The 17,369-nt window shown below is 45.0% G+C and overlaps 3 protein-coding genes across 14 annotated transcripts in view; 1 reads left to right on the top strand and 2 right to left on the bottom strand.

Moving 5' to 3' along the window:
- ADAP1 (ArfGAP with dual PH domains 1) overlaps nucleotides 1–4,042 on the top strand; it is a 49,853-nt gene extending 45,811 nt beyond the window's left edge. For both annotated transcript variants that reach the window (XM_063414508.1, XM_063414507.1), the window contains exon 11: nucleotides 263–4,042. In XM_063414508.1, coding sequence (XP_063270578.1) covers nucleotides 263–291 — 29 coding nt within the window. In that variant the 3' untranslated portion in view covers nucleotides 292–4,042. The remainder of the gene's footprint in view (nucleotides 1–262) is intronic.
- Nucleotides 2,970–14,831, bottom strand: GET4 (guided entry of tail-anchored proteins factor 4). The gene is made up of 9 exons (XM_063414509.1): nucleotides 14,645–14,831; nucleotides 10,396–10,474; nucleotides 9,901–9,982; nucleotides 9,444–9,593; nucleotides 7,704–7,842; nucleotides 5,750–5,890; nucleotides 5,590–5,665; nucleotides 5,362–5,434; nucleotides 2,970–4,296 (listed from the first exon to the last, which is right to left on the bottom strand). Exons 1-9 carry the CDS (start codon nucleotides 14,800–14,802, stop codon nucleotides 4,208–4,210), a joined length of 987 nt encoding a protein of 328 aa, XP_063270579.1. The 5' UTR covers nucleotides 14,803–14,831; the 3' UTR covers nucleotides 2,970–4,207.
- A 524-nt stretch (nucleotides 14,832–15,355) lies between these two features.
- The window catches only part of SUN1 (Sad1 and UNC84 domain containing 1), a 29,915-nt gene continuing 27,901 nt past the window's right edge, over nucleotides 15,356–17,369 (bottom strand). For all 11 annotated transcript variants that reach the window (XM_063414497.1, XM_063414501.1, XM_063414494.1 and 8 more), the window contains one exon: nucleotides 15,356–17,124. In XM_063414497.1, coding sequence (XP_063270567.1) covers nucleotides 17,011–17,124 — 114 coding nt within the window. In that variant the 3' untranslated portion in view covers nucleotides 15,356–17,010. The remainder of the gene's footprint in view (nucleotides 17,125–17,369) is intronic.

The following is a 17,369-nucleotide window of genomic DNA, read 5'->3' as shown; positions in this document are numbered from 1 at the left end:
GTGTAAAGGCTGTTTGAGCAGAGAGGGGCTCATCCTGGGAGGAGGAGGAGGAGGAGGAGGAGGAGGAGGATGGTATCTTTCCCTCTTCATTGCCTTTGGTGTGGTGTCCATGCTGCTGTAAGGATCAGTCCTGTGGTTATAGGGGTAATGGAATCCAAAGAGCACCAGCAAGGACGAAGTCAGGGTGGGCTTGTGCCAGGCTGTCACCACCTGCCAGTGCTTGTCCTGCTTTAACTTTATTTTCTCTGTTTTTTCCTTTCAGTGGAAGCCCATTTCAAACATAAACCTTAGCTGGGACTGACTGGGCAGACCTGAGGAGTGAGCTTCTGTTTACAACACAACGTGGTTTTATTTGAAATGTTAAAAATAATTAATAATAACAGTAATAATAATAACAATAATAATACTTCCCTTTCCCCTCATCGTTCACCTGATCATGTCGGAAGGGCGGCAGTGGAATGTCGGAGAAGGTCCTGATCCAACTTGAAATTCAGCTCAGTGGCTGCTCTGTGGGATGGGACAGGTGGTCCTGCCACCCCATCTCCCCACACCCGCTGGAAGGGGCGCCCACCCAGCTTCACCAGGATGGCAGAGACTGTCGGTGGCACATCCCAGGGCAGACAGGACTTTTCCCCGTGCTCAGGTCCCTGGGTGCTGGAACTGAGCATCCCCACACTTCCAGATGGCTGCCAGCCCTGTCCAGGGGGGCTGCAAGTCCCCAAGAGGGGTGACATCCCTGTGGGATGGGAAACAGCCTGGAGACACACAATGGTGCTGTGCAGAACGGCTGAGCCTGTGGTGCCGGGGTAGATGATACTTATAAAAATAAGTAAATTATTCCTCTGAGACTGGTGGTGATGCTGTACCTGGAGAGGGTCAAATAGGGTTTAGAAAGAGAGGAAATGGGCATTGTCAGCCTCGTTATGTTAATGAAGGGCAGGGAGGAGGGGGCTGCAAAGGAGACACCAACCTGTGAGGTGATGCTGGGGGAGCAGAGCTTTGGAGCCAGGCCAGTGTTTGGCTCTGGGTTATCCCTGTTCCATGGTCTGGGGGGCTTTGCCCCATTTGGGGAGTCTGGTGTGGAGCTGGGGGGGTTGAGCTTTATCTGCGGTTTTGCTGATGGGGACCATCAAAGCCTGTCCCAGCTCACTCCCAGCGGGCACATCCCTTCTCCAGATGTGGTGGTTGCACTTTTCCCCCCAGTAATTCAATTTTTTTTTTGTTGATCTTTCTTTTCCTGCCAAAAAAAAAAAAAAAGGCAAAAAAAAAAAAGCTGCTTGAAGTGACGTTTCAGCGCGGTGTTGAGCACTGTAATTCCTGCAGTCAGGGCGGGCGGGCTGGGACCTGCACACCAGGTGCTGGATTTTTACCCCAAAATGAGATTTCCTGAAGGCCCAGCCCCAGGCACGGACCTGTCCGACGCATTCCTTAGGGTGGTTGTGTATCTGAGAGCATCTCATCGGCTGTGTGCATTCGTTCTGTCACTGGTAAGACAACTGTGGTACTAAATGTCATTCGAACCAATAAATTATTATTATGTCAGAGCCGTGGCCGTGTGGTGCTGGGGCAGGGGAGGGAGGTGGGGTTAAAAAGCAGCAAATGGAAACAAGGAGGTGCCAGAGCTGGCAGAGCCCTGGGGCTGTGGGACACCCTCAAAACCCGCCCTGGCACACACACAATGTGTATTATTTTAGATATTATTTGTGTCTATGTGTGTGTTACAGCGCATATTCTGTGTATTTTCTCGATAATACTTCTTTATGTGTGCACACACATGCACAAAGGATAGCTGGTTCTTGGGAAAAGAGAAATGAGCTTTATGGAGGGGTTGTTGGCTATTCACAGACAATTCTAAACTGCATAGGGGATAGAGTGTAACATATAAAATGTGTGTGTATGTATGGGGGGTTCATATGCACACATTCATGTATAGATGTAGCATTCAGACGTATTCAATTTACCTATAAGCTAAATGTATTTCACACACCTGTGTATGTATAGACATTTTTATACTTTGTTTTCTAAAATATGTGATTATATATTGTATACACATGTGCATGCCTTAGATATACATATAATTTTTAAACGTTTATACATCTAAGGTGAATTACTGCATATAAACATACTCATATCTGCATGCACATGTGTATGCATAACTATAATTATATATTTAATTTATATTTAAAGCATTTATGAGTTTATGTTACCCACACACTGTCACTCACACTTACTTACCAACACAGGCACGGCAGAAGCGGGGAGGGGACAGACTGAGCTCCTTGTGTTTATAGGTAGCTGTAAAAATTGTTTTGTGTGCATGTATAATTAAGAAAAATATAGTGTTATAAATGATATGACATACAAGTATATAATCATCTATACAAAAAGCTGTTTATATGTGTGTGTATATACATGTATTTTGAATTCCTGCTATATATTTTATACACACACACGTTCTGTATATAGTGTTGTAATTATTGAATATACATTTTGTATATCCACCTGGGGGTGCCCCAGCCCTGGAGCACTGCCCTCCTGTCAGGGCTGGGGTTTGGGGTCAGGGCACACGCAGGGCTCACGCTGGGGGCTGCAGACAGAAATGGGGTCATACATACAGGACACAGGAGGGGATGGGCTGAGCACCTTTGGACACCTTATGCTGCAGGAGAGGCACATTCCTGGCAGCCAAAAGCAAGGAAATGATGTGGTTCTAAACCTCTGCTGACATCCCTGATCATTTATTAACAGTAAATCCTGGAGAGGGAGCTCTTCCCTTATCCTGCTGCACAGCAAAGCAATCCTCATCTGCTCCAGATATTCCAATGCCCCAAGAGAACCACACCTTTACTGCACAGAGGTGAAGCTGCAGCACTGAGGGCTGGATGACCCACAGTCAAACAGAGTGAAAAAACCAGCAGGGAATGTAAAGCTCTGCTTGGGAAACTCCTAGAAAGCAGCAGTATCACACATCCTGGTATAAAGTGTTTATTTGAGACTTCACAATTAACACAAAGTCTTCCTGTCAATGCCTTTTTTTTTTTTCCATACAGTCAATAAATTTGTATTAATCCCTCCCCCATGCATGATTGCTGTTTATTAATCTAAGCCTTTTTATTTTCATCATGAAAAAATAAAGCGTTTCCCCACCCTTTCACCTGTTCCCTGTACCAGACTGTGCTGCATTACAGAGGAGATGGAGAATGGCTATGCCTACTGCTGGGGGTGAAGTTACTCCATTATTTATTGATTTATTCTTCTTTTAACAGAAAGTGTTAAATGAATCAACCACCCAAGAAAAATAAATATATCATAAAGAACCAGAAGCTCTGCAGTATCCCTTCTCTTGCCATCCAGCCCAGTTCAAACACATGCTCTGCCCACGGCAAACCGCTCCGCTCACAGCAACGCCGCCTGCACGTACAGCTGGGAATTTACACTGGCAAAACCTCTTCCAAAGTAGAGCCACAAGCCACGGGAAGCATTTTAGATGCCAGATTTTTACACCTAGGCAAGAGACATCCACCTGGAAGCCAATTATCTGCGTTCCATTGACGGGCTTTTACTCAAGAGCTATTCAACCTTGTGCTTTTCAGGAAGGATCGGCTAAACACACGCGTGGGCCCAGCCAGAGCCTGGCCTTGGGGAGAGGGGCAGGCAGGATGAGGGGTGTGCATGGCAGTGGAAGCAAGTTCTTGTTTCAATGTCTCTCGGATGTGCATCTCAAATTCTGCCGCTCGTCTCGCAGTTCTTTTGGCACCAGCCTCGCAAATCAATTATTCCATTGCTCCCCCTGCTCCTCTGTGGAAGAGGGCAGGGAGCAAGGAGGCTTTCTCAGAACAGAGGGTATTGGGTGGGCTGTGAAGGACAAGCCCCATGTCTATGCTTTATTGAAAGACTGTGCAAAAGGGAATACTGCATCAGAAACCGCAGGCTATGTCTAATCAGTCCCCAGGCGCTGGATTGGAAACCCACTAACAACCACAGCTCCCATTGGTTCGTTTGGCTACTTGTTGTTGGTTTCTTTCCTTTTTTTTTTTTTTTTTACATAAATAATATAGACCGACAGTATAAACATTTCAGCAACCATTTCTAAAAGACCAGAGGAGCCCTTTTAGGAGCCAAGAAACAACTGCAGGATTCAAATTCCAAAAGTGTCTTTGGAGTCATCGAATCATCAGATTTACACGGCACCCAATGACAACAACATTCAGTCGAGCTCGATAGGACTGCTGTCTTCCTGACCATCTTCTGTGTCATCATCTTCCCCAGTTCCCATCAGACTGTTTAAAAGATTTCCTAGAGTAAAATACAGGACAGTAAAAATCGTTAGTTTTGCATTCTCATCTCAAAAAATTTTAACTAATCTTCCATCCTGCTACAGTACAGATTTCTGTAACAAAAAAACCCCAAGAGTTGTGAAGTAGAAGAGTCTCGCCAAGACTTTAGTAATCCCACACTGGTTTCCAATAAGAATATTGATTTGGGAATTCATATTCTTAATTCTGTATACTCTTAGTTGTACACTGATACTGTTCCTTCTCTAAGAATACACTGGAAAAACCCAAAGTCACATATTTATGTGCTACACTTGCACCCTCAGAGGGAAAAAACTCCAACCCAAAGAGGAAAAACACCTCCAGCAGTGAAACTCTTAAAAACAGCCACAGTTTGCATCATGCTGTAAAAAAATTGTCTGAAACTCAGAGGCCTCAATTTAAAGGTGCCTGAATTGCTGAAACGCAAATTACAGATGATAAAACAGTGTGTTCATGTTTTTCATCGAACTTTGGGTATCAGTGAATTGACATCTGTACATAAAGCTTCAAGTCACTTTACAAAGAAGCTTAGTTCTCAGAGACTAATTAACATTAATTTTATTCACATTTTATTCAAGAGCCAGGAAATGAGGGCTGAATTTCTCTATTCTATTTCAGTCCTTATAGAAGGGCAGTATTAATCTCAGAACTTCCTCTTTGGACACATTCATGTTGTATGAACACTGATTAGATCTCTACCAAAGTCCTACACTTAGTTTAAGAAAAATCAGACACTGAACTCGAAGGAAATTAAGCCTGAACACCAGTAAGATGCTTCTTTACATTAGGAAGCTATACCATAATATCAGAAATTAACCATAAGAGTCTTTTTAGTGCTTCTCCCCTTCTTAGTGGTGAAAAGTCTACAAGCTCCCCCAAACTACTTTCACATGCAACTCATTCACCTTGTATTCTACAGCAGGGGCTGTTCCTGCAGGCTATGAAAAGAATTATAAATTCCTCAGAACAGCTTATCTGTTTCCAGCCCAGGTGTTTTATCCAGGTCACTGATCAAAGCCTGGAGGTACCTACAGGCAGAGCTTACCTAGCAATCCCCCGTAGGACGAGGTCTGCTTGGGCGGAACTCCGAAGAAAAGCTGTCCTATTCTATCTAGGTACTGTAGGGACACAAGGTGAAAAAAAAGTCAATTATTTCATTTACAGGTGGAAATACTACGGGCAGAAGGTAAATCACCAGCTGTTATCTACAAAGCTGGAGACAAACAGCCATTATTTCAGTAATTCAGTGAGTTAAATCCTGTTTGTAACTCACCTCATTATACATGGGGTCTCTTTTCAGCGAAGGTTGATACTGTTCACACAATACTGTAAATACTGTTAGTTTTCCTCTAGAAAGAAAACAAGCAAAAATGTAATCTCAGTTAACAACTGGAAAGGAAACCAAGAACGACATGACAGAAATCAGACTGTACCCATCAACTGCCAACAACAGAAACCAGATGAAGTTTAGCAGTGGTTGCACAAAGGGTGGACCCTTCTCTATCGAAGGATGTTTCTGTGTGTATGTCGTAAAAACAACTGATGCGCTGGTCTTATTTTTTAAGCAGAGAAATCTGAAAAAGGAAAGAGAACGGGGCAAGTTAAAAACAAAGGGCAGAGAAATGGTTTCACCACAGAAAAAGGAATGCCAGAGTCTACTTCTCTTGTGCATAGAGGACATTTCAGGCTTGAACTGATGGCAAAACACAACTGGTAGAGATGGGCATCTTTGGGGATGGTTTGGCCATCAGCTGAGGAGGGGGAGAATCACTACTAGAACATAGTAGGAATAGGAATAGGCAGGTTGGGAGGGAAAACAGACATTAAATATTAATTGAATGAGTCTACCAGGATCTAAGCAGATTGTACAGGATGGTTACTAGAAGACAGCACCAATTTTCAAAATGTGGAAAGACTGGCTACCCTGTAATTCACATGAACATGATATTGCATTTACTGGTCCAGGATTTACTATGCTGAGTTAAAAACTGACTGAATGACCCATTTGTCCCCAAACACCTCTCCTTTTAGTATGTATCTGTCAGTAATTGTTGACTCCGTCTGTTCCACCCCAACATAATGTGGCATCAAGACCACTAATAGCTTGACACCCATGCCTAGAAGTCTCATAATAAAGCTCTACTTTGAGCTCCCAAGCCATTTGTCCTCAACAGATCAATCCCCCAAACAGATCAAATCCTTGTTCAGGTCCAGTTAATTTAACTGGCAAATCTCTGCAAGTCCCATTGGCCTAGCAGGCCTTTATCTGGGACAAATGCTGTCAGCAAGCACTAGGAAGGCTGCCACAAACCATGTCATTTTTGATGGCAATTAAATTGGCCATCTAATTCTGCACCCTCACATGTGCAAGGGCTTGGGGCTGTTCTGCCTCACTGCTAGCAAGGAACTCCAATTATTTTCATTAGAGAATAAACTACCATGTAGAAGGATTTAACACAGTATTCGACATATAGGCCAGTAAAGGATGCAGTAGAAGTGCTGTACAAACACTGAAAAAATAATCTTTTAACTTCTCCACAGAATTTCTCCCCATATAATTGTTTGAGTCCTGCACATATTAGTTTTCCATAAAGGATTTGCTATTGCTCAAAAATCACAGCAATCTATAGCAACCAGCTATGGAAAGCAGGACAAATCTGACATGACAGCTCATTGCTGCCAAAAGAGAGAGAAACTTGCTCTCACCTCCTCCCTCTTCCCCAACACCTACTCTCCCTGACTCCCTGCCACACAGTCCTGTCTCCACCTCCTCCTCAGACTCCTCCATGAGCTGCTTTCCCTGCCTGAAGAAAGCCATCAGCTGATTAAACACAGTAAAATTGGCTTTGTCAACCTTCATTCTACATGAGCTCTGCAAAAGCACACAATAGTTTGCATTCCCACCTCCTACAAAATAAATGCCTAAAATGAGAGCCAGCAGCAATTTTGTCAAGGCAAGAGCCATCAAGCTGCAGCTCACAGACCAGGCTGACCATGACAAGCTGCCTCTTAGGACCTGAGTGAGAGCAAGTTCTGTGCTAAATACAGGGCCTGCTTGAGTCCGGTAGTTGTAAGAACATATACAAAAGCCCTAACTAGACATAAAGTGGTGTTAATAAAGGTAAAAATTGTGCTTTCAGGATTAAACAGATTACATTCATTATTCAGGCAATTAACATAATTTCAGGTTTTGACCTTAATACATTATTTTACTTCCTCCCTCCCCAGTCTGACAAATTTAACACATCGGTTTTCAGACACTTTTCTCCTGTTGTTGCTCTGGCCAGTTTCACAGCTCCTTTAGCAAGGGCTGTGTGGTTAAATTAGATTGGTCCCACACATAATGTCACCTCAGCAAAAGGCTTCAAAAAGAAGTTTAACACCTACTGTAGTACTGCCTGAGCTACAAACATGTCCACCTCACTGCGGTATCCGCGGGACGAGGAGTATTCCACCAGCATATTTGCACAGCCCTCACCATCTGTCGAGTGCAAGAAGTGATACCGAGATTCACTATAGTTTTGCTCTAGAAAAAGAAAAAGGAAAAGGCTTTTAAGGGATCAGTTCAGAGTACCTGAACATAAAAACAAATTTATTAGGTTTGTACTTTATTAGCTGGTAAGAGAAGAAGAGTTATGGGTGTGGTATATAAACAAGACAGCTAGTAAAAAGTCTGTAAGTTACAGACAATTTATAAAGGGAGATAATACTAAATTTTACCCTAAGTATATTTGAACAACTGCTATTAAATACAGTTTACTCAATTGCAGCTACTTCTGGCTTGAACTTTGGTCATATCACTTTATCTAAGTGAATGCTGACACTTGACAGGTGCTATAAACAGTGTTTAGGACAGAAATCAAGAAATTCCATATTAGACCATGTGCACCAAAAAGTCAAACAGCACATTCAGCATCCTTCTTTCATTTCCTATTTTTAGCTTAGCCCACTCTTGCTACCAAAACTCAAATCACTTCCATATGCTGAACAGAACAGCAATTATACAGGAAAATGGTGTAAGAAATGGCAATAATTTATTAGAACCTGAAGCAAAGGATTGTGCAAAATCACTGCAATGACAAAACTGGATGGCTGCTGATCTTTTCAACTGGAAAGCTGTGTTTTAAAAACCTGAGCCTTTTATGATGAAACTCAAGCTACAGACTAAGAAAGTGAAGGCATTTGCTCTTCAAGAGAACAGTGAGCAGGCAGCTACAAAATGGGGATTTTACTTTCAGAATGCAACTGTTTCTTATCCTAATTGTAGCAGCCTCTAACTTGAATGCTGTGAGAAAAATCCTCCCTTTCTGGCTGGCAGCAGCCACCAGGCTAATATCAATCCCAGGAGAGCAGCCAGGGAATTGCCTATGGCTTGCACAGAGGCTGCGACATTGACCATTATTGGGTCAGGGTTGTTACATGAAGCCACTGTCATCACTTGGCAGCTACTGAAAAATGTAAAATAAACAATCATCTTGCACAGTTATCCATGAGAAACCACAGAAAAAATGGCATGTATTCAACTGTTCTCAATCACCTTTGTTATGTTTTGAATATGAGACTGTAAATACTGGCTATCATCCCTAAGTAAAATAATTATTTAGAGCATTTTGTGTTTCTCTCATATCCCATCACAAGTGATAAAATGGCTCATAAATCAAAGGCAACAGCATTCATTTTGAAATAACCCTGCTGGCCAACTCCTCAAAAAGTACATAATTACAGTTCAAAGACTGTTTTGGATGCCAGGTGATGTATTTCAATCTTTGTCATGTTTATCCAGGATTTAAAAACAAAAAACCCTTGCCAACAGAACATCTTTGCTCCCCGGGAATTTTCCTCCTAATGACAAATCAAACTACCTCAATGTCTACAGGGTCAACTTGGCTTTTACAGAGAGCCTTTCAGCAGCTGTGTTTTGGATTTTGCACTAACATAGAGCTACAGACCCATTTTTTTCCCCTGTAACATTCAGAAGACATTAATGCAAAAATCAGGTAATAGCAGAACTCAAGCAGGCATTTCCATCTCAGCTTCCTTACATTATTCCCAAGGCAGATCTTTTATAACACCTTGTCTTCAACATTTGCAAAGGAAAACACAGAAAAGCCAGTTGATTTTTCTTACCTTTCCACAGGGTAATAGCTAGTAACTGGTGTAGTTTTGGATGTCCAAGTTTTCCTGATCCTCCACTGGACCACTTTAGTGCTCTGGATACGAAAGCCACTCTTTCGGGAGAATTTGGATCCATTAAACTAAACAATTTAGCCAAGTTTTCTAGAAGCAGTAAGATTGAAAAATATTTAGCATTAAGAAAAATAAGATTGTCTGCTGCTTCTAATGCATCTCTAAGATCCATCTTTAGGACAGGCAGCAGTGTTGGTTCCAAGCATGCCCACAGAGTCATCAGGAACCCATAATTGTCTAACAAAGTTTCCCCCAGTCCATTCCTATGGGGCAGGCAACCCTCAGCCATGCTGGGAATGCATCCAAAAAGGATTGCAGCTTTCTAGTCTGCTAAGAACTCAATGTGAAGGGAAAGCACAACTAAATGCCACCAAACCAAGAGCAGAGGTCACCTCACCTAAAAGGTCTTCTGCTACTTTTGCATCCGACTTCTCCAAAGACTCCAAAACCAGCATGGACAGATCAGCGGCACTGTTTTGCTACAAAACAGACACATACTGGCAGTGATGAATGTAGCAGGGCATAAAAAGAAACATCAACCAGAATTTTGGCAGTGGCAGGTTTAATGCTTTTATCAACATCTACAGCTAGGGCACAGTATCAAGCCTCAGCCTTCCTAATAAAAAAATTATAGTAATTTGATGGCATCAAAGAGAAGCCTCCAGGAAAGCAGAACACAGGCATTGTTTGGATGCTCACAAACACTACTGCTGCATGTTCCAGCTTGGCATAATCCTTCTTTGTGGAGAAAGGCTCAACAAAGAGATAAAACAAAAGATTACTAAGCAATTACCCCAAACATTTACCACTGAGAACTCACCATTCATCTCTCAAAATCTTGGGAGGAACAACCCCCTGGCCCCAAGCCACACACACAAAACCAGTGACTTACCTGGTTATGACTGAAGAACAGTAAAGCCCCTGAATACATTAGTTCTCTTGCTTCTGCGTGTTTTCCTTGTGACATATACCTGAAAAAAATACCAAAGCCATGATAAAAATTACCACTAAGTTAGCTGTGTATGCTTAAAGTTACTTACATTTAAATGATTAAAAAAGATTACTAAAATTTAAAACAATGACAACAAGGGATTTATTTTTAAATCAGGTTAGTTTCAATAATGATACAGCTCGAACTGCAAGTTGCAATTAGTTTCCTTCTCCAGACCTGATGGAATAAAACAAAGACTATAACAATGAAAATGGAGAAAGCTACAAATATATTTGGGGCTGGAACAAGAAAAGGGAACGAACCCAAGACTTCAACTGAGCAAAAGACGCCAATGTACTGAACCTCCACCAAAGCCAACCCAGTGAAATAACTTTTGGAATACCTCCTGGAGAGCTCGCTGACCTTTCCACTGGTCTAAGTCTCTCTGACCACTACAACTCTGCCAGGGGACATCAGCCTGTCCTAGTCCTCTGCTGAACCAAAGAAGCTCATCTCTTATGGGTTCGAGGGTAAGGTAAGCACAGCCAGCAAGATTCACCATGCAACACTTTAAAGGAAACGAAATATAATGATTCAAAACACACTTTCCACCTTTCTGACTTAAGAGTTAAGAAATAAGGAACTAAAGAATTTGCTCCCAGTGGTTACCTCAGGAGCTTTTAGCACAGAGCTGTGATTGCAGCCTCCTGCACGTCATCACTGTCAGTAACTACAGCTCTTGGAGAGTCACAGCTCTAGCTTACAAACACAGCATTTCCCATAAAAACAGTTTAGGTGTGGCAGTTTCCAAATTCCATTTCTCTTAACTCTGCTCAAAAAGTCTGTGTTCTCAGGAGCTGATCTGCTGGTACCAGCAGAGGTAAGTGTCAGCTCTACCCTGCTGCTTTGGCACCTGCAGCTTGGTGTCCTCTGTGGCACCCCTGGCTGTGCCCCTGTCACCCCTCTCTGCTCCTGGGGCTCAGGGCAGCCCCTGCGGGCTGTCCCAAAGCCCGAGAGTGCCCCTGGGGTAACAGAGGAGTTCTGGGGTGACGCAGTCAGGGGGTGGTGGGACAGCAGGACAGCGTGGCCATGGGGGCTCACACCAACCAAAGGGACAACCATGGCATCCCAAACCATCCCAGATTCCTGTCACACGTGTCCCCTCCAGGGACAGGCCCTACTGGTAACATCACACAGACAACAACCAAGGGAGGAGACACTCCGACCATCCTGCTCATCAACTCTGAGAAACCCCAAGGTCTTCTATCCAAAACAGAACTGAAATAATGGAAGGCACAATGGTAGTGTTTTGGAATAATCCTCAAAACTCGGATTTGCAATCACCATGGTAAATGTGAGTCAAATAAATCCATAGCTCCAATGTCTTTATAGTTGGGCTCCCATCCAGATTTGCTTCTAGGAGCTGGACTCAGCATGGATCCACTTCCACAAATTCTACTTCCAGTAGATTCACAATGCTATATGGAAGCTCCTAGTCTGAGAATTATTACAGAAGATACTAAAAGATGATGAAAACTATTTTATGATATAACATACATTTTAAAGAGTTGGAGTTTTTCAAAGAACTTTTATCAGAAAAGTTGTTTAATAAAAATAAATTTTGATGACATTGCTCTAAATGGTATTTAAAACAAGAGACATCCTGGAACACATTATTTATACCAGAAAAATTACCTACAAGAATCAGGAGAATAGAAATGGATGTAACAAGGATATTACACTTTGAAGAGTGACTCAGTTACCAAATCATGAAGAGAGAAGAGTTCAGCCCAGCAAGCCTGGGGAGTAACAAACACCATCAGGTGTGTCCAGGGGAGCTCAGGGTTAGGCAGGAACAGCAATTTTCCACCTGCTCCATGGATCACAGAGGGATAATAAGTCTGCAGGAGGCAGGCTTATGGTAATCTTTCCTCCTCCACTTCTTCCCCTCCTCCACCTAAAATACATCTCAGTGCACGAAACTGAGTCAGGATTTCAAGTTTACCCTCTGACAGACAACAGAAATGTTTTATAGGCCTGTGTGTTTAAAAGGAATCAGCACCAGCTATCCCAGTCACCGTTCCAGGGCTCAGGTCATCCCAATCAGCATTAATGTGTCTGAGAAAATGCTGATTTTTATCACATTTTATAGAGGATTGACAAGACTGCTCAGCCATGTAAATGTCACCTTTTCATTTAAATGAACATATCCTTTCACTTGTATTTAAAATGGAAAAGGCAGGATCTTTGATTCCAAATTAACTCAGGGAGGCTTGAGTATGTGAATTAATACATGCAGAAGGCTGGAGAAGTGACCTCTTGAGCCAAGACTTCTCACACCACTGCAGACACCACATCACATAATCCCTACTATAAAATAGGCCAGGCTTTGTCTTAAATTTAGATTTATTCTCAAATACAATTTAAGTCTTAAGGCCTGGATGGTGCCTCGCTGATCCCATCAGAGGGGTTATGGCAGAACAAACTGATTTAATGTGATGGTGCTGGTACACAGGGCAGGGCAGGGCAGGCTGTGTGATGTATGCTGGGAGCACAAGGAGGATTATGCACCAAGGACTTTCTTCCATGACTTATTTTTCTGTGCTTACTCATAGGGCTGTTCTCATCCTAACACAGATGAGGCCTGAGAATAGGAGATGCAAGGCAGGGAGGGTGGTGTCAGTTTTGGACCTCTCACTTCAAGAAAGACACTGAGAGGCTGGAACCTGTCCAGAGATGGGCAATGGAGCTGCTGAAGGGTCCAGAGCACGAGTCTGATGAGGGAGCTGGGGGGACTCAGCTTGGACAAAAGGAGGCTCAAGGGGGATTCCTCTGCCTACAGCATCTGAAAGGAGGCTGGAGCCAGGTGCTCTTCTCCCAGGCAACCAATGACAGGATGGCAGGAACAGGCTTTAACGGGAGGTTCAGGTCTGACACTGGGAGAAACTTCTTTAAAAAAGGGGTGGTGAAGCATTGGCACTAGTTCCAGTGGCCCAGGGAGGTGGTGGAGTCACATTCCCTAGAAGGGCTCAAGAAACAACCAGAGATGGCACTTAGTGCCACTGTCCAGTTGACAGGTGATGAAAGCAAATGTTGGACCTGATTACATTAGAGGTCGTTTCCAACCTAGTTGATTCTGTGAAGCCAAATTTCCATCCTGTCCTCTCCCAGCAGAACAACAAGTAAACAAAGCCTGGACCAACTGAGGAAGCCCCTAGAACAAACACCTTCTTCTGTGCTCCTGCAAGCAAGGGTCTACGTGTTAAAATCTGATGAGAGAAAGGGTGACCACTGCAAGTTGCAGTGGATGTGAGAAATGAAGCCTAAAAATGCTTTCCAGAAAAACAATTTCCTTAGGACAAAAGAGACAGTAGTAACACTCCTGAATAAATGCCCAGGCCAGCTGTAGCCACTGTCACGTACACAAATACTACACCAAGTGGAATTCATTCCAAAAAGCTCCTCGTGCAAGCTCACCCTGAGCAGCCCCTATGGGACCGCGGCACCACGATGACCGTGCCGTGCAACAAAGTAACCCCAGGTCCCGAGTGAGCAACAATCAACCTTCAAACGCTGAATCCGGCACCTGACCTGACAGCCACTGAGCACTGAGCACCGGTGCGGGGCTCAGCTCCAGCACGGCCCCGGGATACGGGGCGAGCCCCGACCCGAGCGCCAGGGGCCGCCCGGGGAGACACCCCGAGCCCCTCCCGCTGCCCGGGGCGGCCTCACGCGGCCTGCCCGGAACGTGGGGCCACCCAGAGGCGTTGGGGGACCGAAACTCCGCTCTGCCCGTGACCTCTGGGCAGTGTGACGCAACACCCCCCGCGCGTCACCGGACAGTGCCCGGGCCGGCGGGGCACGGACCGGGCCGGGGTCGGGGTTGGCCTCCAAAGGCCGGCGGCAGCGGCTCCCCCACCGCCCCGAGCCGGCGGGGCCGAGGGAGGTGACGCGGCCGGGCCGGGCCGGGCCGAGCCCGGGGCCGCCGCTCCCCGGGCCGGGCCGGGCCCCGCTTGGGCCAGCGCCGCGTGCCCGCCCCACCCCGCCCCCCCGCTGACCAATCAGGGAGCGGGGCGCGGGGATGGACAGGCGCGATGACCAATGGGAAGCGGCCGTGGGCGCGGCGGGCGGCAGCGGGGGAGAGTGCGTGGGAAGGCTCTGGAAGGCCGGGCGGGGGAGGGGCGGCGCGGCGGGCCCGGCGCGGCCGTACCTGAAGAAGAGCGTCCGGTACATCTGGTGCGCCTCGTAGTAATCGCCCTTCTCGACGCTGGCGCGCAGCTTGCCCTCCACGCGCTGCACGCCGCCGCGGTTCCTGCCGCCGCCGCCTTTCGCGGCTTCCTGCTCCGCCGCCATGATCGCCGCCGCCATCAGCGCGGAGGACGGGGAGGGGAGGCGGGGGCCGGGCGCATGCGCACGCAGCCCCGGCGCCCCGCTGCCCGGCTTCCGCCCGTTCGGACGGCGGCCCGCGAGGCTCAGCCCGCGGCGGCCCGAGCGGTAACGGCGGCGCGGGGGCTGAGAACGGCGTGAGAGGAACGCCCGGGGCTCGAGCCGAGCACGACCGGCCCTGGAGCGCACAGCAGCACAGGAAACTGCCCAAAAACTGGGAAAAGGAATGAAAATCAAGGAATGGTTGATGGAGCGCAGGCAATGGGACTGGCTGAGGACTGCTCTGGCTCAGGGATCGAGGCAGGGCTGAGGGAGGAGTTAAACCAACCCCCCCCACCCTTCACCCAGCTGAAAGTCACCCAGCAACGACCCAGATGTGCTTTTTTCCCAAATCTCTGATGTTTACCCAGCAGCCACACGCTACTCCTTAAAGCTTTGTGACCCTGCCCCTTGTAAAAGCCTGACTGGAATCCCCCCACCTCTGCCGAAATCACAATCGTTCCTGGCTTATTTAAGCAGCTGATAAAAAAAAAAATACAGAAAAGAGGCTTTATTTCTTGTTTCAAGTATTACATGCACTTTCAAAAATTAAAACTCTTTATTTAAACATCTCAATAGCATCTTGTCAGTTTGGAGGCAGCAAAGAATAACAGACATTTTGAAAAGCATTTACAAAAATACATTGCACAAAGTCCTATCTTGCTTTTTTAAAAATAAGTTAGTGTTATTCAAAATATTCCCCCCCAGCTACCTAATTTCAATTTATACAGGATAATTCTAATTTTAAATATGTAACCTATAATATGAAAACACCTGTACATGTGTCATCTACTCCTCTGCGTAGGCCATAGGTTCTGTCTCTAGGTCAAGTGAAAAACAGTTCTTCACATGGAGACATTTTGTATTTCAAACATTCGAGGACTGTTGTGCAACATACATAACTCAATTCAGAAAACCAGTCAGCAGGTCCATGTGGTAACAGTTCTGTGTAACTACAAAATGCACTAGAACAGCAAGATAAAAATTCTGCATACAAGTGAATTTCAGGAATCTTTTCCAAAAAGGACCTTCAAAGCAGCAAGGCTAAGGAGGGGCAGTAAGTGGTTTCATCTCGTTCTATGTGGAAATGTTGTTTCCAAGAGCAACTCTACTCATCTGGTACCCGACTAAGGCTTGTGGGGAGGATCAGGAATGCCCGTGTTTGCACACAGCAGCGCTGAGCTCCAGTCCCTCTTGTAAATGTGACGCAGCGAGAATGACTTCAGGCTTCTTTTCCACACACCCAATTCTCACAGTACATTTATGGAGTGTAACAATCAACAAGTCTAAGGAAATCTTGTCCCAAAGAGATCACTTTTGACAGACTAAGGTAGTTCAACTGCTGTACAGCAGTGTTTACTGAGCAATTCAGCAGGCTTATCAGCTCCAAGCCAGTCAGTCAAGTACATCAAGGTCGATTTGGGATTGACACTAAAAAAAGAACAAACTGGCAAAGTTGCCATGGTAAAAACCTTAAAATAACTTCGGTTACTTAAAGTTATCCCTGACTTTTAGAGCAACTCGCGGCCACAAATTACAGTAAAGCATTCTCAGTCGCTGGTGTTTAAACTGGTTTTGGTTGTGTTAGCTTTCCCTGACAGTAGTATTTATTATATTCAACATGTAGCAAAGAAGCCCTTTTGGATCCACCAAAAAGGTCAAAACCAACTGTCAACTGAAGGACACCTTTAGCCACAGTCAGTGTTCAAACTGTACCACAGTTTTTGGCTTATAGTGCCAAGCTAGCAAAAGTATGCAGTTAAGTCCTGGATTAAAAAAGAACAGATTCCTAGTTGCAGAAAGTGTGGTTTATTCTTTTAAAAAAACCTATACATTCATTTGTAATAAAATATGTGCCACCTGTTTGCCAACTGGGCTTTATGAACCAGAGCTGTTTGCATGCATTACTTCTCTCAGCATGGACACAGAAATATGAAGCGAACTGGCAATTACAAGCTGAGCCTTAGAGCAAATAAAAATTGGGGTTTATACATTTCTGCTGACAGTCTTCTGCCTTTATCAGAGGATCAACAGTTCTGCAGTGTGCATCTTGCATCCTCGTCCTTTACAGAGTCCAGTGTTGTAGGCTTCCCAGTATATACAGATTAGGAACCAAATGTACAAAGCAGCCACGCCCAGCTGTAGTGTGGATTACTCGGCAGGTTTCCCGTGCACTCTGAACCGATAAAGGCAGGTGTACTCTGCATGGCCCCAGTTAGAGAAAATCCTCAGCTCCACTATTTGGAATGCATCTTCATTTTCCTCCTGCAGAAGGAAAAAGCAAACACACAAACCAGTGTCAGGGTTCTGGCATAAACAGCTGCAACTGAAACTTTCTTAGTTATTAATGACTGTTGGTACTTGCAAGAACCTAAGTTATGTTGGGAATGTTCTGCTTCTTTGAACAGAACCTTTATTGCTTTACAATTATTTGTGAGTCTGCAGCAGCATGGAACAGACTCTTCTTATATTTAGCAACTTCACACCATTTGTGTCCACATAGCAACAAA

Source organism: Prinia subflava, chromosome 17 (assembly GCF_021018805.1).
Source record: "Prinia subflava isolate CZ2003 ecotype Zambia chromosome 17, Cam_Psub_1.2, whole genome shotgun sequence".
NCBI lineage: Eukaryota > Metazoa > Chordata > Aves > Passeriformes > Cisticolidae > Prinia > Prinia subflava.
Note: the sequence above shows the minus strand (reverse complement) of the source record. Positions and strands in the feature narration are given on the sequence as shown.